Source organism: Panthera tigris, chromosome D1 (assembly GCF_018350195.1).
Source record: "Panthera tigris isolate Pti1 chromosome D1, P.tigris_Pti1_mat1.1, whole genome shotgun sequence".
NCBI lineage: Eukaryota > Metazoa > Chordata > Mammalia > Carnivora > Felidae > Panthera > Panthera tigris.
The window spans coordinates 106,946,987-106,967,894 of NC_056669.1; the positions used below are offsets into that span (position 1 = coordinate 106,946,987).

At 60.5% G+C, this 20,908-nt stretch overlaps 1 protein-coding gene across 1 annotated transcript in view; it reads right to left on the bottom strand.

The window, feature by feature from the left end:
• NRXN2 (neurexin 2) overlaps positions 1 to 20,908 on the bottom strand; it is a 79,753-nt gene that overhangs the window by 12,683 nt on the left and 46,162 nt on the right. Inside the window, exons 14-17 of the mRNA XM_042958364.1 lie at positions 14,989 to 15,170; positions 10,123 to 10,294; positions 5,719 to 5,808; positions 2,018 to 2,343 (exon numbers count right to left, since the gene is read on the bottom strand). Of these exons, the coding sequence (XP_042814298.1) occupies positions 2,018 to 2,343; positions 5,719 to 5,808; positions 10,123 to 10,294; positions 14,989 to 15,170 (770 nt within the window). The remainder of the gene's footprint in view (positions 1 to 2,017; positions 2,344 to 5,718; positions 5,809 to 10,122; positions 10,295 to 14,988; positions 15,171 to 20,908) is intronic.

The window sequence follows — 20,908 nt, forward strand, 5'->3', positions numbered from 1 at the left end:
AGGGGGCCCGGGGCAGGGGGGAGGTAAGGCGTGGGGGCCGCCGGCGGCCAGCACAGGCAGAGACGGGGAGCAGGGCCTAGGGTGGGGGGTTGGGGGGGGGTGGTTCTTGGCTCCACCCTCACTACCCCCCCCACCCCCATCTCTCTCCCAGTCCCCTTCCCAGAGCCCGGAACCAGGCTGCACACAGTAATTAGGGCTGTGGTTGCCATGACAACTGGAGACGACTTTGTCAGCATTTTCTCTCCTCCTGATTGCAGAGAAAGAGAATCCCCAAGATGAGCGAAATGTAAGGGGCGGGGAGGGGAGTGCGCTCAGGGTGCGCTGGGGAGGAGACCCAAGCGGGGAAACCCAGAGTCCAGGCGGGAAGGGAGCCCAGGAGACTGCGGGATGTGGGGAGAAGGCTGCTGAAGGCCAAGGGTGGGAGGAGTCTGGGGCGGGGAGGGGTGCCTCTTCTCCACCCTGCCCCTCCCCCCACCCCCTCATCTTCAGATCGCTGATTTTCCTTCTGCACCCTGGCCCCTCAGCACCAGTCCGTCCTGCGGGGGCTTCTCCAGCACAGCTGTGGCCCCTAGGGCCCCCCCACCTCTCTTCCACCTGGATGGCCTGCCCATCTCCCTCCCACTGAGACTGGTGGGCCTCTCTTGCCCATGGGCGCCGGGCACTGTCACTGCCCAATCTTGGGTAGGGCCAGGCCTTTCTCCCGGGGCTCCCCGCTCCCTGGGGCGAGGTCTGGCATTCGGGTCCCCCAGCTTCTCTTGGCAGCAAAGGCAGAGGGGAAGGGGGTGCAGACTTCTCGCTCGTGCCCGGATGAGGCCGTCAGCCAGTGCCAGGCCCCCCTACACACGGACTGGGAGGGAGGAGGGGATTTAGTGCTCATCGAGTCCGGCCCTCATTTACAGACGCTGAAGGCAGGCTGGCGGGGGACTCGGGGCGCAGCCCCCTGGCCGCGCCCCCCCGACCTCTCCCTCGCCCCGGGGAGGACAGCGCTCTCTCCAGGCACAGAGGCCCGACAGCCACGGGCAATGAGGGACAGAGGTGGCTCGGGCCGCGGGGACAGGGTGATTAAATACGGTCTACCATGCCAGGTGTGATCCCTCCCTGGGCCGACAGTCATTGATGGCAAGAGCTAGAAAACTCAGCCAGGCCCCCAAGTTGCCTCTGTGAGTCACACGTGCTCCGTTGGCTTTTGGCACCAGCAAAGCCGGGCCTGTCCTGCCCCAGCACAGCCTCACCCCCAGGTACCACCCCCTCCAGGTATAAGAGAAGATAGACTCAAGTCACTTGGGCTTGACCTGATCTAGAGAGAGCACCTGAGCAGGCGAGGCAGGCAGTATGGGGGGTAAAGCACCAGGGAACCGTCTGTACCCACACCCCCTCACACCCACAGCCATAGAGGGCACTGAGGCCTGCTACGTGGTGGCACCTGCTCAAGGTCGCAGGCGGAGGACGGGCTTGCGGTCCCCCTGCAAGGGCACCGGCAATCAGGGAGACACCGCTCCGGGCCTCCACCAGCCTCCAGGGGCGGGGCCGCCACCAGCTGGGCTTCTAGCCCCTCCAGGGCCGTCACCTACGTGCCCTGCCCAGAGCGATGCCGTCCTGGCTCCATCCATCTCTCTCTCCCTGCCCACACAGCACTGGGCATGACCTTTGTTATGGGGCAGGCAGATGGGCTCATTCCACCCTCACCCCAGTCCAGACTTCCTCCCTCTTGGGTAGGGTGGTCTTGCCTGGTCTAGCTGGAGTACCAAACTCCCCCTTGGCCCTGGGAGTGGTCCCTAGAAACAGTGCCCACCCTCCCATATACAGCATCCCTGGTCACCAGGGCAAAGGCCGCTTCGCGGAAGGAGACCTTTCCCACCTCACCTGAACCATCACTGTGACAAGGATGAGGTGGCAGCCTCCGGGATCCCGCCAGACCCCCCAGGCCCTCTCCGGGGCGCCCCGGTGGCTACGTGGGCATCGGCCCTCTCCCCCAGCCAAAGTCTCACTCTTTGTCCGTCAGCCCAAAGGCCCTCACCTGGGTGGTGCTGTCCCTCAGTGTGGGGGAGCGGCCCCGGCGCGTGGTAGTGGTGGCCATGGTGGTGGTGGTCTCCATGATGGTGGTGGCCATGTCGGCCAGCAGGGTGGTGGCCGTGGTCTCCGCGCTGAGCAGCACGGACGGCCCCTCCCCCACCAGGCGCAGGTGGCCCTCGGTCCGCACATTGGGGTCGCTCTCGGCGGCCAGCGCCAGCACCTTGAGCCCATTGTAGTAGAGGCCGGACACCTGGCCCTGGAAGGGACGGCCCTGGTCCCGGCCCCCGATCTTGATGGCAGCCTGGCTGTTGAAGATGGTCAGCTGGCGGCCTGGCGGGCGGGGGGATTGGTAGGGGTGACAGAGGAGGGACAGGCAGTGGGGAGAGATCAGAACAGGATGGGAGAACAGAGGGAAGCCAAGGGAAGGAAAGAGGAGTGGAGAGGGAAATCAGCAAGGGGGTGGGGGTGGGGGGTAGGAGAAACGAGGAAGGGCAGACACCAAAGGGAAAGTCCTTGTCAGCCACAGCCCCTAGCCCAGCCAGGTGGGGACCCCAGAGGGGGAGGGTCCCCAAGGCACACATGGGCTGGGAAAGGGAGCCCAGCTCCCCCCTGTCCCCACCATGCTCATGCCTCTGATATTCCCATCCCCCTCTCCTCTCCTGTTCCAGGGGCATCGCCCCCCCCCTTCTTTCCCTTCCCTCAATTTGATCCCCATCTTCTCCCTCTGCTCCCCCAAACGTCCCACACCCAGTGTCCAGCCCCGAGCCATGGAGCCCTCGGAAGCAGCAGACAGAGCAGACAAAGAGGCAGAGACAGAGAAGGAGACTGCCAGGCTGAGTGGTCAGCGCGTGTCAAAGCAGAGTGGGAGGCGACACCGAGGTGCCAGAGGTCAGGACGGTGCGTGGGAGGAGGGCCGGCGTGCGTGAGGGCGACCTCACTCTGCCCTGCCAGCCACCACCAAGCCCTCTGACCTCTGGCCAGGCTCCCCTCTCTCCTCCCCCCTCCAAGGCCCAGCCACTGCCCGGGGACCAGGCCCTGGAGAGCAGAGGCCTTCCTCCCCGCCAGGATGTGCAGGCACAGAGGTGGAAAACGTTAAAGGGACCTTGCTTCGCTCGCTGACAGCCCAAAAAACCGCTCCAGCTCCAATCTCGCTCCTCGCTCAGCAGTTACACCTCAGAATTCCCACCTGGGTGGGGTTTGGCGGTTCTTTTTGGTTTTAGTGGATCTGGGGGTCGGTTTAACCCTCTGAGTTTGTTGCTTTGGTTTGGTTTTTAGAAAAGACATTTATTATGTTTAAGTTTAGATTTAACTTTGGTTTTGGTGTTGCTTATTTGGGGGAAGCGGGGGGCAGAGGAACCACTACATTGCCCCCTGCCCCCGGGACCTTCAGCTGCTGGCGCCGGGGGGGTTTAAGACCTGGCTTAGCCCTTGTTAGCCTCTGGTTAGTGCCTCGTTAAAGATCTGGTTTAGAGTTAGGTGCCTGAAAGCCCTGCCCCCGAAACCTGGGCTGAGGACAGTCCGACTTGTGAAACACCCCTCTTTGGAAACACGGGTTCCCCGGGCCGCGCGGCCATCTGTCTGGCCTCTAGCCAGTGACCGGGCGCGGGATGCGTCTGCCTGGCCCTCTGCTCAGCCTCTCCTCCTCCTCCGGTGCCCTCTGGCCGCCTGGCACCTTACTCAGCCCTGGACAGAGTCACCATCTTACAAAGGGGGCGGGGTGGGGGGGAGCCAGAGGCAACCAAAGCTGAGAACTAGTCAGTAGCAGCTAGAATACCAGACCCGGGGAAGCCCTTTAAGGACTATCTCCTCCCAAGATTATTCCCCGCCATAAGAATTAGGAGGAAAACGGAGAGGAAATGTGTATAGTGGTCAACCCAGTTTGGGAAGTGACCACTTCACCATGAAACAGCAGGTTTCTTTCTCTCTCACACGACTTCCCAGAACCTTTGTGAGACCAATGTCCATCTGCAGCTCCAAGAGGCAGAAAAGGGAGCCAGCACTTCCCAGGCTCATTTTGCCACAAATCTCTTTCTTGGGAAGCATCTCACGGGACTTAGGCTTCACCGGACCTGGTTTGGAACTGGAAATTGATTCACTCGAGAAATATCTATCCGCACACCCACCACATGCCAGATGCTGACAGTAAACGCATCCCTCCAACAATGCCCAGATCTTGTTCTCAAATACCTTCCCGCTTCCTTACTTCATCTCATTCTCCCCAGCACCCCTCGGGAGGTAGGCTGAGCGGGCTCGCTCTCCCTGTCCTTCTGGAAGTCTTGAGGCAACAGGTGCGCTCCCCCTTCCACACTCTGGGAAATACCAGAGCGTTTTGCCCCATCTTTCACTTTCCAGGAGAGGAAACTGAGGTCTCCAGAGAAGGGGTGACCACGCAGCTAGGAAAGGACGGCTGGGGTTCACCCTCACCTGATCTGCAAGCCCTGCTCCCTACCCACCCCACCCCCCACCCACCAGGGCCCATCCAGCTCTGCCTCCTGGGGGGTCACAAGTTGTCCCAGCCTCAGCCCAGGCTGCTCCCCTGGCCTCTCTGATTCTGGGAGAGGGAAGTGGGTGATTGAGAGGAAGCTACATAGGTTAGCGAACTTGGCCCCTGTGGCCCCGCCCGCCGTGAACTCCTCAAAGGGTTAAAGTTCGCCCCGCTGGAGACAGCAACCCAGTGCGGCTGGGGGCTGTAGGTTTTAGCGATGTCTGTTACAGTCCCTTTAACTTTTTGTCCTGTTATGGATTTATCACATCTGGTTATCAGCATGTTTAGTCCCCACTGGCTGTGTGGGGGGCTGGAGGTGACATCTGGGGGTTTTAGCTGGGGCAGGCCCCAGTGGACATTTAAAAGCACAGTTATCAGCTGGTTAGGTGGGGGTTTAACACTTCTACTGCCCCCCTAGAGTTTAGCCTTAGAGGTACAGAGCTCGCCCCCTCTCCGAAGGGAATGGGATGGCTTTGCCCTTGGCCCCAACTTCCCTTGGCGACAAGTGGCCTTCTCCCTCACACCCAGCAGTGCCTCGCTACATGTGGCCTCTCAGCTAGCCTGTTCTGTCTTCCTCATCAGCTCGGCACACACAGAAACCCTTGTGGGACACCTGTCCCTGCCCCTACCTCCTAGTAGGCCCCCTGCCCTCGCCTCTGCTCCTTCTAAGTGGCCTTCTGGACCAACGTGGGCCCATTCCAGAGACAGTGCCCCGGAGCCATTCTCTTGGGTGGGTCTTTCCAGTAGGATGGCAGGCCTTCACTCTTTCTTTTCCATCCTTCGAGGACCCTGGTGAAGCCTTCCTACCCTCCCTTTGGATCCTAGGATCAGCACTTCCTGCTTCCCAGAGCCTTCCTGCTCCTAAGTGCAGTGCAGGCTGCCCTGGCTGCTGGCCCTTTGGGAAACTTCCCTCCCCATCTGATCTGTGTTCCAGCCTGCTCTACCAGGATGGTCCAGGAATCCCATGGATTATCCCAGCCCATGCCAGGTTTGGAAGAAGCCCTCTTCTGAGAAAAACCCCACCCTTGTCCAAAACCACCCCTCTAAAGACACAGACTACTGACTCCAGAGGGGAAGGGGGCATCCCGGTGGGCAAATCAGTCCCTCGCTAAGGGGCGGGCGATGGGGAAGGCACGGTGGGGAAAGAGAGAGCTCTGCACCTTTAAGATAGTGTTTTTAAAGTTAATTAATTAATTAATTAATTAATTCTGGTTAATTACCTTTGTCGAGCAGCCACTCATCTACTACTCGACCAAGCCGGTAGGGGATTCTCTGTCTAGCAATCGCCAGGCGCTCGTTATCAAAGTTTCCTTGGAAAAGTTTAGAAAGACAGTAGGTTTCTCAGGCGGCGAAGTCCAAAGGAGTTAGAAAAGTAATTACGCGTTTCTCAGGAGACTCAGAGTAAGCAGCGACATCCAACGGAAAGGGGGGGAAGGTCCACCCAAGGCGGGAGAAGAAACGCTGGGTCCCCCGTCCTCCCGTGTCCCCTCCCTAGGCTCCCATCCGGAGCCGGCCCCACCCTGGGGGCAACGAGTGACCCAAAGAAAAAGACAGGGACATGGAAGAAAAGGAAAGGGGACCGAAAGAAAGAAAAGGCAGCTGGAAGGTCAAAGGTCAGAGGTTAAACAGGTTTATCTGTGCTCGGGCTGTGGTACCCACCTTCCTTCCCCATCCCGAAGTGGGGTGGGGGGGCAGGGAGGGGCATTTAGCGGGTTTAAGTTAGGGGATGGGGGGCCTCGGTGGCCCAGCTGGTTACTGAGTTTAGAGGGTGGTTTAGAAGGGGGAGGGATGGGTTAAGTGGGGTTTATGCGGCATTTAGGGGGCGGCCCGGCACTCGCACTTAACAGTGAGGTTTAAACCGCTTCTCCAGGCATCCCGGCTCCCTGTACCTTCGGCTCCCTGTACCTTCGGTGCTCAGCTCCTCGCTGCACCTTCTCTTGCCAGCCCCACCCCACCCCCCTACCCCACCAGCTTCCGCCTTAATCTCCGCCTCCTACGGGCTCTGCAGCCTTGTCAGCCTGCCCACCCTCCTGTCTGCCTGCCGCCACCCACCACAGGTGACACGCCACCCAGCAGCCCCACCCGCCCCCCCTGCCCTTCTCCACAGCCATCTCGCAGCCCCTGGCAGCCCTCTCCGCCTGCCCTGGGCCCCTCCCTACAGGTGCACCCAGCCCTGCCATCTCGGGCTCTCTTTCCCCATCTCAGTCGCATTCCAAGACCTGCTCAGGTTCCCTTTCATTTCTGCCCTAGGGACCCAGCCCAGCCCCTGACCCCTCTCACTCACTAGCCTTTCTCCTTCTAGCTCCTTTCCCCAATTCCCAACCCCGCCCCTCCTCAACCCTGCTGTGCCCACCTGTGTCCTCTTTCCACTCACCATTGTCTAGTTCTTGGAGATGGGGAGGGAAGGGGTGTAAATGTGTGGGGGGGGGGAGGAGAGGGAGAGGGAGAGGGAGGGAGAGTGAGCCTGTGGAAAGGGGTCTGTCAGTGTGCCTAGGAGTTGTGTGTCCCTCCCTGCATCCACAGGCTGTGGATTATTCCGGTCTGCAGCAGTGGAAGTAGAAATGATTTCCTTTGGGAATCTGGCCACTCTCCCCACTGAAACCACACACAGGGTTCAATAACGTGTTACGGGGGTGCTTTCCTGATCATCTCACACTGCACAGCTACACTCGCTGCCCGGTGAGACCGGGGCCGGGCCTGCGGTGGACCTCTCTCGTGAACAAGCACACCACGTGTTCATGCGTGCGTGGCAGGTGCCTCCCTGGGTCCTTCTGGGGCAAATGAGACCTTGCCTTCCCTACAGATTTAGGTCGCTGGTGTTTTAAGTAAACAATGGACTGTTCACTCGTTTAGTCACTCAACAAACACATCTTGAGCATCTGCTCTGTTCCTGGGGCTGGGTATCAGAGATGCAAAGATGAGGGCCTGGCCCTTGCCCACAGAGGACCCCAGCCAAGCACGGGAGACTGGCAAGTGACCGGCGGTGTTCTTTGCTCCGTTAGAGGTGGCACAGGGCATCCCACCCTGAAGACAGGAGTGAGAGGGACTGAAGAAGACGCTGGAGGAGAGGTGAAGCGGCCAGAAGGGAGTCGGGCAGGGAAAGAAGGGAGTCGGGCAGGGAAAGCAGGGGCGGACCATGCATGCAGGGGCAGGGAGGCAGGAGGGCAGGAAGCATTTAGGGACGTACCTGCACTGGGATACTTGTGCGTGTGTCTGTGTGTGTGAGTGTCCGTGTATTTGTCCGTGTGTGTGTCCTGAGAGGAAGGGAAGAATGTACATCCTTCTCACTGAAGCACGTAACAATTCTAACCAAAGTTCTGTTTGTTGAGCGCCTCCTCTATACCATGCCATTCTGGCGCCTTCCTTGGGTCATCGGACAGAATTCTCTCAGTATTGCTATGAAGTGTGTATGATCCCTACCTCTCAGAGGTGGAAACAGATTCAGAGAGGCTGGACGACCCACCCAAGGCCACACAGCTTGTCATCAGGAGATCCAGGATTAAAAGTCTGGCCCTGCTGACTCAGAGTCCAAGAGCTGAGTCTCTGGGCTTCCGGAAAGTCTGGAAGGCCCAGGCTCTGGGCCCATGCACTCCACTAACCCAGCCTGCTTCGCATCGCTGGGGATGACACCTTCGGCTTTTGCAGACCATCTGCCCTCACGCTGCAGTCAGGGGACGGGCTGTCTTCCCCACCCCCAGCCAGGGGTCCCTGAGCAGAGGAAGGGCAGACACGAGTCCTCCAACCTGGCCTCTGGCCTGCTAGGCTCCAAGGGAAGAGTTCTGGACCCAAGTCATGGCTCGATGTGGTAAAACCTTCATGTTCTCCCAGCCCAGCTCTGTTCAGCCAAGGCCAATGTCCTCGCTGCTACAAAGGTTGCCCTCGTGTGTGTGTGTGTGTGTGTGTGTGTGTGTGTGTGTGTGAGAGAGAGAGAGAGACAGAGACAGAGACAGAGAGAGAGAGAGGAGACTGATGATCACAGGGCAGTCATCCCTACACGGCCTGGTCTGTGCACGTGCCAGCCGTCACATGGGAGTGTCTGTGCACCTGCATGGCCCCACAGGCGCCCAGAACCTTGGGGTAGGCTGGCCCCTCTGCAGGACTCTCGTTTCCCTTACGTCTGTCTGACCATCCGAGTATTTGCAGTCATCCGTGTGTCCGTGGTTGGCCTGTGTGTCCATCACCCTCTGTATTTCTCGGGCCACGTGGTTCTCTTTTTTTTCCAGAATGTTGGGGACAAGCCTGCGTGACTGGGAGCTGGGAATCTCCACCGGCGTCTTTACGACGGCGTAAGTGGGCCCGTGAGGGTGTGCACACCTGCACTTTTCCCTGTCCTTCTGCCCACGCCCTCCTCAGTCGGGGTGGGGCAGCCCCCACCTCAGCTGTCACTTCTGCCTCGGAGAGGGACCGAGGCTGCACGTGCTCTCGCTTCTCCTCAGTCGCCCCCGTGTGTGTGACTATGCAGGGTCACTCAGCCATATTACACCTCCGCATGTCTACGTTTCTGCAGTGTTCCCCTGCAGTGGTTCTGTTTCCCCCACCCTCTCAATCTCCCGCACTGGGCTCTCTTCCTCTCCCTCCCGAGGCTCTGTCCACCTCTTCTCCCACTGGTTGGGTCTGTGCCACCACGTCTCCATATATCTCTCTGCCTCACTTGGGGAGCTGCCTCCGTCTTTGCTCTTGTCTCGGTGACTATTTCCATATCTCTCCATCACCCCTCCCCTGGCTGCCCCCTCACTCTGAGGCTCTTTCTCTGCCTCCTCATTCCTCCCATGTCCTCATCCCCTTCTCTCCCCGTGCTCCTCAGACCTTGGTTTGTCCTGGGCCACCACAGCTGTCACACTGTTGAAACTGGGTCTGGTTGCTGGGCTCACCCCTCCTAGACTGCGAGCTCCCTGCAAGCAGAGGCCGTGTCCTGCTCCCCGGTGTCTCTGGCACAGGACCTGATGCCTAGTAGGTTGCCAGTGAAGGTTCGTGGAATGTGCTGGCACTCTTGTCATTTGGCCTTCTCTCCCTTTCACCATGTCCCCTATTCCCTGAGACACGGGTTCCTTTTCTCTGCATCTCTGTGGTCACTTCTCTTCCTTTATGTAGGTCTCCTGATATGGATCTATGATCTGCTGTCTGTAGAGACCTTGGTTCGTTCCTTGGCTCTGTCCTTGGGAACAAGCCTGCCTCCTCGCCAAGATATATTCTGGGTTACTTATGGATCTTCTCTTTTTGGTTTCTGCATCTGCCTCCCCATTTCTGCCTGTCCCTCAATTCTAAACCTATTCTTTCCTCCATCGAGTCAGACTCTCCCTACTTCTCCCCTTCTTCCTCTTCTTTTCTCCCCCAGCTCCACCTGGGCCCTGGCCTCGCAGCCTTCCCAGCTCAGCTCTGCCCTTGCCCTCCTAGCCCACAAACTCCCACCACCGAGGACTAGCTCGCCCTTGCAAATCCCAACCTTTCTCTTTAGCCACGCCCCTGCCCGCGACCCAACTAGCCACGCGGTTCCCTCGGCCCCGCCCCCAGCCGGAAACATCTCCACTTAGCCCCGCCCCGGTGCAGGCAGCGATCCTATCAGAGGCCGCCCTGCCCGCCCCGCCCCACCCACAGCGCCTCCTCCGCCCGCCGGCGCCGCCTACCTGCCGGGTACCGCTCATTGACCGGCCAGCTGTCCACCTGCAGGGTGGCGTTGCCGCCACTTCGAGTGAAGCGCACCACGTGGTATTTGCCGTCGCTCACGATGGCGTTGGGCTCGTCGATGGTAATGTCGTCCGTGCCCACGTTAAAGATCACCCCCACGGTGCCCTGGTCCTGGGGACAAGGAGGTAGAGGTGAGGAACCGGGAAGGAGTAACGGTTCACTCTTTCTAGAACACCTGTGACCACCACCGGCCCAGCTCCGTGGCACTTTACAGCTTTACAATGCACATCTCTCAGTCATGCCTTTGCTGGACAGTGTCACCTGCCCGAGGAGGCCGGTGAGCTTGCCTGCCCCCCACATGCAGCCAAAGGAGTGGGCCTGAGATCCAGAGAGGTGGGGGCCGCCATGGGGTACAGAGCCTGGACCCAGAGCACTTCCCCAAACCATACCGGCTTCTTGCCTTTTGGTTCATACAGAATATTCACAAATGTTTACAGGGCACCCATTCTGTGTGAGGGCCACTGAGCCCAGGCCCCAGACAAGGTGAACGGGACTAAGTTGGGGACCAGTGGGAGCTCAGAGGGTGGAAACCTCCGTAGGGGATGACCAACAGAGAAGTCCACGGAAGCCAGCCCCGTGCCCGAGGAAAGTCTGGCCTCCCCACTCCCCGCCACCCCCAGCCTCAAGCCTCCCCTCCTCTGCATGCTCAGCACTGAGCGGGGCCCCTGGGGCCCCTGCACTGGGGCATCAACATGCCTCTCCTGGTAGCTCATCGTCCCCCATGGTTGTCAGGCCTGAGTGTGAAGTCACAGGAGCGGAGGTGGGGGTCTGGACTGTGTGTATTGGGGGGTGATGGGTATGGGAAAAGATCAGGGAGACAAGCCACAGCAGACTCACTAAGGAAAGGTGAGCAGGTAGGGGTAGAGGACGGGGCTGGTGGCTGAGGAAGACAGGTGAGGAAAGACAGGGACTGCAGCCTGGAGAAGGGGAGGAAAGGGTCTCAGCAACCCCCAGGACCTAGGACCCAAGCCCTGAGCAGGGCAGTGCCTGGGGAACCCTGCAGAGGCCACCCAGGATCCAGCCCCAGAAGAGTTCCGTTGATGGCTCCAGAGTGGGAGGGAGCACTTCACTGAATCCTTAAAATGTGCCAGGCCCTCTGTGGGTACTGTGCACGTGTGTCCTCTCCATCCCCACAGTGACCCTCTCAGGAAGCTTATGGTACCCCCAATTCACTGAGGAGGAGACCGAGCTCAGGGAGGTGAAGTAACGTCCCCAAATCCACATCACAAGAAAGGAACCCCGGGTTTGAACCCCAGTTGGCCTGACTCCAAAGCCAGTGCTCTCTCTTCCTTGCCCACTAGTCTAAGGAGACACGGACTCAAACTGCGGGGGAGGGGGGGGGTGAGGAATGATCTGAGAGGCTACTGAGGCCAACCTACCTGAGAGACAAAGACATCTAAAGGAGCCAGGGGGAGGCCCAGGAGGCCCTAAACCTGAGCCTCTATTCCATTCCCCTGAACTTCCCAGCAGCACTCCTGAGCTCAGCCTCCTGAGTCCCCCACACCCTCCTGCATAGGACAGACACCCACACAGGCTCACTTAGGCCCCCTGGATCACACACGGTCATGGGACCCATGACCCATCATCAGAGAGGACACACACTCCTGGGGTCTTCCTGAAAGACTAGCCCAGTCCAGCCTGGGCATTAGGACCCAATCAGCTGTCAACTCCTGCAGCCAACAGAGCCAAGCAGCTTGGTGGCCCTGGGGATGGGGAGGGGATTGGGGTTTTGCAGAGACCTGTGCAGGGCACGGGGGGTGCAGCCGTGGCTCACTTGGAGATCCACGCCCAATCCCTTCCCCACTTGTGGGTCCAGTTCTCCCCATCCTAGAACTTGGGAAAGCCACCTGTGCATACGCGCACACACACACACACACACACACACACGCAGCATCTCTCCTCAGATGCAGTAAAGCAGGGAAACTGAGGCTGGGCTTGCCTAACAAAGAGTACTCGCAAGCCCCCCCGCCCCCACTACCCACAGGCTGACAACATCGCGGGGAGACGGGACGGTCACGGGCGCCCCACGCACGTGGGGGAAACAGCCGGTGCCCCTCAGTACTATTGTTAGTAACGCCGCTGAGAGTTTCTCCCCGTGAGGCTCAGCCAGGCAGTGATGGCGGTCAAGGACCCCAGGCAGAGGGCCGGCCAGGGCGACTGGAAGGCAGGACACCTGGGTTCCCTAGGAGGCAGCCGAGCTCAGAGCCACGCGCTCCGGGGGAGAGGCAGCTCCCAGAGCTGCTCCCGACGTGAAGTCAGTTGTCACTTCTGTTAAAGTCATTAATTCCTAATTCCCCAATTACCTCATTAGGCGGCGGTGGGGAGAACGCGGCCGCTCCTACAGCAAATAATTATGGGAGTCAAAATTAATTTGGCAAAGTGGAGCGACGCTTTATTAGAAACGTCAAATTGCTTTTCTCTTATTTTGCTGCCGCCTCCCCACTCTCTGAGAGCTGCTAATGACGCGGTGGCGGGAGCTGGTGTGTCACCAGGGGAGGAGGGGCTGGGAGGCTGCCCCCGAGGGGCTTCGGGCCCCGTCTGGGCCCAGCTCCTCCCCCAGAGCCGGCCTCTCCCGTGGCTCCCACACTTCCTCCAGGGCCCCCACCCTCGCCAGGCTCCCCGTCACGGCCTGGCGCCCCCCTCCGGCCCTCTGCAGCACCAGGCTCCGGGCCTCGTTCCTCCATGATCCCGCCACAGGCCTCGCCTGCTGGGAGAGAAGAGGAGACACCTTCTCCCTGCACCCCGACCCCCTACCCTGTGTCTTCAGCGCCGGGGAGCCCCGTCCCCTTGCCACACAGGCACAAAGACACACAGAAGTGGTCAAAAGAGGCAGACACGCAATGCACGCAGATTGACTCGCCCCGTGGAATCGCAGATGGTCGGGGTGTGGACTGACACTGTGCGCTTCCTACGGGCCAGGCCGTGTCCCGAGGGCTTGACACGCGCCATCTCATTTAAACCTCACGGCCTCCCTTTGTCCTCTCAGCACCCAGCTACTACACGGATGGGGAAACTGAGGCTGAGAGCCATGGGGTGACCGCACAAGGACAGAGCAAGGAAGTGGCACAGCTGAGACTCCAATCCGGGCCCTCGGCTCCGAAGCCATGCATGGCCTCTCGTGAGTGTGTGGAGAGAGAACAGGAGCCCTACTCACAGAGAGAAGGACACGGAGACACGGCCACACCTGCCACAGGGTCGGGAGACTGAAGCAACAGCAAATACCAGTCCTCTGGGAAAGGCAAAGCGATCAGAGGCCACCAGCCTGTGCCCCACCCCAGTCCCCCAAGGTCCCGCTGTCACTGCTGACGCCATCGATACGCAGCCAGCCCCACATGTCACACACAGTCAACGTGCTGTCCGCAGTCACAATCTCCAGAGACACTGTCACACGAGCACGAACCTTCCAGGCCTTCTTCCCAGGCTAGTCGCCACTCCACACCCGTCTCCTACACACTTCCCTGCCTGGCCTCCTCCGTCCAGCACCCAGCGGCTGCCGCTTCCACCCCAGCCCATGGGACATCTCACACCTCCTTCCTTGGCTCCCTGGCGGTGGGGGAGGGGTCTGCAACCACGGCACCCGGGAAGAGCTGTTGCGCAAGGAGGGGCCGGTAGCCATGGTCCCATCAGGGGGAGAGGCCAAGAGCCCAGACATGCTACCTTGGTCCCCTTGAAGCCCAGATCCCCACCCCCCACACCCAGACCTTTCCAGCACACAGGGCCTGGCCACCCTACTCAACCCCCCCAGCTCGGGAGTCCCGGCCAGGGTCAGCATGTGGGAGGCGGGCGGCGAAAGGACGCAGCTATAAGGGGACTTGGAGGTGGAAATGGAGACTGAGGTCAGAGGCCCAGGGGTTAAGTCCGTGGGGAGGGGACAGGGAAGAGGCTAAGGGCAGAAATGAAACAGGGCAAGGCCAGAGGCCATAGGGAAGGGTGTGGGGCTGGACCAGAAGGGGAAAGGGTCACAGAAGAAAAGGGGCTACCCGAAGACTAGAGTTAGGATGGAAACTGAGAGGGGTAGGACGGGGCAGGGGGGTGGTGTGGCAGGTGGACGGAGGAGGGAGTACGGCAGATGGGGCAGATAGGGAGGTAGGGCGGGTGGGGGGTATAATGGGTATGGCAGGTGGAGCGGGTAGGGTATGATGTTGGGGGGGAGGGTGGGCAGATGGGGGGCGGGTTTGGTGGGAGGCCCAGAGGGAGGCACTGGGAAGAAGCAGATGTGGAGGAGGGGAGCCCGGCGAAACAGCCAGAGCCACGTGGGACAGGAGGCCAGGATAAGGATGTGGGGTGCGGCCAAGAGGCCAGAGGCTGCAGGGGAGGCAGGGTCAAGGGGCTGCCGGGAGGGCAAAGGTCACGGGAACAGAGGTTACAGGGGAGCACAGACAGCAGCAGGATCTCAGGCAACGTGCCTTGCGGCTGCTCTGGGGGCGGGGCGGCCTGAAGAAGCGTGGCAAGAACAGGGCAGGACACAGCGGGCTGCCCCGGGTGGGCCAGCGGGGAGCAGGCAGCGGCCCCGGAGGGAGTCACAATGTGGGCTGCAGGAGAATGGCCCGGAAGGCTCAAGGAGGCCCCTCTGCTCAGGAAGGTCAGAGGACCCAGAGCCAGGGAGTGGGGAGCCGGAGAGCGTCAGACCGGCCAGGGCGGCTCCGGGAGTGCAGAACAGGAAGGGGATAGTTCTCAGGGGCAGAACCGCGCAGAGGAACCTCCAGGAATCGGGGGTGGGAAGGGGGGATTTGAGGTGCTGATCCCATGGCGGTGAGGGGACTGAGCGGATTGGGGGGGGCGGGGTCAGGGGCCAGGATCCTTACGATGTGCAGCTGCAGATAGTCTCCGAGGCCGGAGGCACTGTCCACCCGCACCAGCACAGCACTCCGCTGGTGCGTGCTGAAGCCCACGGCCAGGCGGTCCATCCTCGTGCTGGGCCGGTCATTGGGGGGCCACGTGTAGGTGATGAGCGCTCCCCCCTTCCCAAAGATGTATGTGGTCCCGGCTGCAGAGAGAAGGGAGAAGGAGAGATGACTTCAGGAGAGCGAAGCGAGCAGGTCCTCGGGGCTGCAACCAGAGCACGGGGACACCAGGCCCTGCCATCCCAGGGAACAGTTGGCGGGCGGGTGCCCGGCGGAGGGTCTGTGCACGCGCACAGACAGACGTGGCTGCCTCATCAAGGATTCTAGCTGTAATTACAGCAAAACAGAGAGGCGACAGAGAGAGTGGCACAGAGAGGGGGCCCAGAGAGAGGCTGCAAGGGGACTGAGAAGCGCACCGAGGGCAGGCAGGACCGACCTCGGGGGGGGGGGGGGGCCTGGGCCCGACCGGCTCAGCTTCTCCCAGGGCTGGCAGAGGTGACAGGTCGGAGGTGTGTGCTTCTGTGGGGCCAAGCTGAGCAAGCACTGAGGCAGAAGGAGCCCCAGGCGATGGCGAGTGGAGCAGGGGCTGTGTTCAGCTCTGACTCATCGCCTACAGGCTGGCACCCTTCCACTGCCTGCCCCCACCTCCTCCCAAGCCCCTGGAAATCCTGGTCCCAGTTTGTCCAGGACTCCTTGCTTTCACTCCCAATTAGGAGGGGGGCTGCCTGGGGCCCAAAGAGGGGGTGCCTGGAGCCTCACCCATCAAAGAAGAGACAGACCTTGGGGGATGGGGAGACGGGTACAGCGGACTAGAGACTGACAGCCAGAGGAGGAAGGAGGCAGAGAGACAGATGGACAGAGAGGGACAGAGAGGGGTGTAGGTGAGAGAAAGTGGGAGAACAGGAGCCAGAGATGAAGGCTCCCTCTCCCTGCCCTCCCCCACCCCACCCTCTCTCCCCTCTCAGTCTCCTCCATCCGGCTGCCGGGGGCGGGTGTGAGGTCCCTAACGATCTCAGCCCCAAAATAAACCCCATTAGTTGCCATGTTCCCTCCTGCGGCTGACTGGGCTCCCTGGGGGGTGGAAGGGGTAGGTAGGGGCAGACCGTTGGCTGGGTTGGGGGTGGGGGGCTGGACGCCCAGGTTCCTGGAAGGGAGCCTTGTCTGGGAAGCCTAGAGGTCTCCTACTCCGGGGGCCTTCAGACAAGGAAGGGAACTATCTTGCATTCTTTAGAACCTAAATAGAGCAGATGAGATTCATAAAATGCTTAATTAAATAATTAGCCACTAACGACTCCTCTCAAAGCACTTCTGGGGGGGGGGAGGGGAGAGGGGTTTAGGGGAAGACTTATCCAGAGAGAAAGGTGGTGGGGCCTGAGGGCACGTGCCTGAAGTAGGCTGGGAGGAAAGTGGGGCCTTGTGGGTAGAAGTTGGGGTGTGGGGTCAGGGAGCTAGGAGCCAGGGAGGGCAGGCCCGAGGGAGACTTGAGGAGGGCCTGGGGCCTAGACACTTCCGAGGAACAAACTCTGTCAAGACGGCAGCCCAGCTGGTCACCCCCCTCAAGGCCAGGCCCCTCAAGCACCTTGGGGTCTCTACCTTAGGGTCTAGGCGCCCCGCTGCAGTTTGGGCAATCACGGATGAGGGGGATCTACCCCAGGAAGCCCCTAGGCCCCTGAAGGAGAGGGACCCTGAGTGCCTTGGACGGAGGCACCGTCTACACCATCTGCAGGCCCAGGGAAGAGCTGAGGGGAGAAGGGGAGACTTCTGCCTGGGTCCCAGAGAGGCAGCAGGGGTTGGGGGAGAAGGAACTATTCTCCAGAGTGCTGGTCATCAGCGCCTTCCCTCTCCCCAGATCTGGCCTGAGAGGAGAGATGACCCCGGCCCCCAGGGCAGGGCAGGCAGGAAAGAACCACCTCGACGTCTAAAAACTGACATCTGGCCACAGAGAGTGACTGGGAGAGCACCCTCAGCGGACAGAGGCAGCTTGGCTCTGGCCCCTCCAGACCCACGTATCCTTTATACTTGGGTGGGGGGAGGGGGGCGGTACGGGGTGGGGGCTGGAGGCCCCGGTGTCAGGAGGGAGCCCCAGGATCAGGGTGGAGGGCTGGCTGGGGGCAGGGTACACAGTGAGCCGCACCCCCACCCCAGGCGGGTCACCTGCCAGGAAGGGGCCAGGCCTGAAGGCCGGGTGCAGGGCAGGCCTCTCAGCCGGCAACAGTCTCTCCATTCCCAACACTGCAGCACTCTGGAAAACCGGCTGTTTCCATGGCAACCACCATACCCAGGGTCCTCCCTTCCCCCTCCACTCACAAGCTGCTAGTCCAAATTTGGGGGGTGGGGAGGGCCAGGGGAACAGAGATTGCTGACCTTCTTCCACACGGCCCCCTGACCCGGCCTCCCGGACCAGAGGCCGCTGCCTCTCCACCCTATGGGCTCCGGGGGGCCCCCAGGTAGATGTGGGGAGTGGGGCTCATTGGTTTTCTTGGTCCCTCACACCTGCCAAACCCCATTTCTGTGGAGCCTGTTCCCAAACCTCCCAGGTCTAAGGGAAGGGAGGCCTTCTCTCCTCACTTCCCCACCCCAGGACCCCAGACAGTACATCACCTTGGACAGAACCCGGCCTGAACCCAGACAGGGCCTGAGGAGCGGGCAGGCCCCGTGCCCCACGGGGCAGTGAGGCCTCCGGGATCGGGGGCCCGGCCGGCAACCCCAGCCCCGGGCCCCACGGCAGACACGTCCCCAGTGACGCACCCGCAGACCCCACACCCACACCCACACCCAGGCGACGACACACCCAGCCGCACACAAAGACCCAGCGTGGAGAGGCAGACTCCGATAGGAGACACGAGGCGGCCAGCAAACATTGTGGTAAAAGTGCACAAAGGCAGGCCTGGGCGGGCAGCGAGGGCAGGACTGGACGGCCAGCGTCCCCGCGCCCAAGGCCAAAGGGCACCTGCCCACAGCCCTCCAGTCCCCAGCCCAGGCCACGCTCAGCCCGGCTTCCCCGGGGGCTTTATTACCCAGCTGTTCTGATGCTGCAGCTGGTTATTACGCGGGGTGGGCCTGTTAAAGCCTAAGGGCGTTTATTACACTGTGGGGGAAACGGGTGGAGAGACACTGTCTTAGACCGATGAGGTTGAATGGCTTATTGGACTGGGGCAGCAGTAATTACCCTGGGGAGACATTTCTCCCCCCAGCAGGGCGCCTCCTTCCATCCCGGTAGGGGAGGAAGGCAGGCAGGGGGATGGGGCTCTGCCAGGTCCCTTCTGGTTGTTCCCCAGCTGGACCCCAAGCCCTGGAGATAACTCTCGCCCCCCCCCCGCCCCTCTGCAAGCTGTCCTGTATGCCCCCGGCCACCAGACTCCCCTGGAGGGGAAGGCATGGAGACAAGGAGCCCAGGACACCACACCACATCTAGAACCTCTGAAAGGTTCCAGAAAGGGCTCCGGAGAAGAGAGGGGCCTAAGCCAAGGCCCAGAATATTAACTCTAGGAGGCCCAGACCCACTGTCTTTGACCTCCCCATGTAGCTAGTGAGCGCCATAGTGCACAACAGGGCGGGGGGGGGGGGCACACAACCCCAAAGCCCAAGACAAGAGAGCCTCTGGCCAGAAGCAAGATGCCACAGGCCCAGGTGCCCACCGCCAACAGCCCAGGGCTGGCACCTTCTGTCCACACCCCGCATAGTCTGGGCCTCCTGGACGCAGAAATTCACTGACCCAGTAAGACACTAAACGATCAAGAACCTTCCATATAGTTCCCACACACCTGCATTCTAGAAAGACACACACACACACACACACACACACACACACACAACCATTAATAATGGTTAGCTAACCCAGACCCAAACAATAAACTCATTCCATGTGAATAACCACCCATGCAGTGATGCCCCTGTGGTTCAAACTACATGTGCAGCCCGTCCGTCTGCCAGTCTCCCGGCTGCATTAGAAGCCATGACAGAAACCTTCTGGTAGATCTCGAAATCATGAGAGGATAAAACGTCCTGCACAATCCAGAAAAGCCACGGTCCTAGGTGCCCATAGCCCATCCTGGCTCTTTGTAAATGGACCTTCACTACCCTGGCGGTGGCGGGGGGCGGGGGGGTCTCCACAGTCCCTGGGCTCAGCGCTCTGGCCCACTTCTGGGCCACACACCATCCAGTCACAGACCCCAAGTTCACCCACCCATGTGCAGAATCAAAATAAATGCCAGCCCCCTTTATAAGCTGGAGTGATGAATCCAGAGCTCTCCATCCCTGGCTTCAGGGAGTAGTAGAAAAAAAGGTCGGGGGCTGAAAGGCTCTGAAACCAGAATCAGGGTCAAGGACCAGGAGAGTGTCACCCCCTCGGGGCATTTTTCGGATCCAGGTGTACTGGCCCCCCCACACACACACCCACCCACCCAAGCCCAGATGACATCAGGTGCAGGGGTGTCAATGGGTATCTGGCAGGTGGATATGGATATTATGCAACAGGAGGGGTTGAGGGGTGGAGGTAAGTGGAGGGAAAGGAGGAAAGGAGGAGGGAAGGGGGGAGAGGGGGGAAGGAAGGCAAGGAGAAATACGGGGAGAAGCCCAGAGAAAGGACACAGAGAAGCAAGTGCAGAAGGAGAGGCTCCCTCACACCGGGGGATGCGGGGGAGATGTTGGGGCAGAGAGGGAGGATGCCCCTTGGTCTAGAAAGCTCTCCCAAGTTGGCCTCTTCCTCTAGCCAAGCAGGGGGTCCCAAGAGAAACCTGTCTCTTCCCCTCCTCTCTTGACTAAGGTAAACAGAGGTGGGGCCAGCCAGAGGGCCTCCTCCGGACTCTTCTATCTGTCCTCTGACCCTCTTCCTCCCTCTCACCTGCCTAACCCTCCATGGGTCCCTCCCTTCTGGTTCCCACCACCTTCCAGTTGTGTCCTGCGGCTGCTCCTCGGTTGCCCTGTGGCACTGGGCAGCCATTAGCCCTCTTGTGAAGGGGGCTATTTTTCTCCTCCACACAGCAAGGGAGTGGACATCTCTGAGGCAACCCCAAAACCAACATTCCTTAGCAGCGCCACCCCCCCCCCCACCTCCATGCTCTCTCCTCCATTTTCTCTCCCGGTCTCCCAGCTCCTTGCATCCTGACCCCAGCTCCTTTACTGAGCCCTCCTCTGCCACTCAGCTCCTAGGAAGGTCCCTCCTTCCAATCTGCTCGCCTCTCCTGGGCCTACTCCTCTCTCACCTCTGGCCCTCTGCTCCTCACTGCACGCACGCTGCCCACTTTGCACATCGCCTCAGTGCCCAGAAGGCTCACGTCCTATCCGGGCCCCTTTGGGAGGAATCACTGGGCCTCTGGGGAGCCAGAGGGGACAATGAAGAGGAGGGACGAGGGCACAGAGGGCCCAAGAGCTTGTGGGGAGAAAAAAGGGGGTTAAGAGCCAGAGAAGGTGTGGGCTGGGGAAGTGGAGGAAGAGAGAGACCTGGGAGCAGAGCGCTGGATGGAGAGGACCCCAGTCTTATGAAGACATGAGAGGAGGTACACTGGGGGAGAGAGAGGGAGGCAGTAGAGAGGAGGGTGGGAAGGGGCCACTCTTGGGAAGGGGACAAAGACGGAATAGAGCACGGAAAAAGAGGAAAAGATAGAGTAGAAAAGGGGGTGAGAAGATTGGGAGGAACACAGGGGCAAAGGTTGGGAAGCAAAGATGGACGGGGGAGGAGTAGCACGAGGGAGGCAGAGAAGAGCGCAGAAATGGTGGACCGGGAGGGGCGCGGAGGAGAAGCGAGGAAGACACAGGCATGGCAGATGAGGGAGGAACAAGAGTGGAGTGAAAAAGAAAGAGAGGTGCTGGATGGGCAGAGATGGAAAGTGATGGACGCACAGAAATGGGAGGTGACAAGGGTACAGAGTGAGAGCTGGTG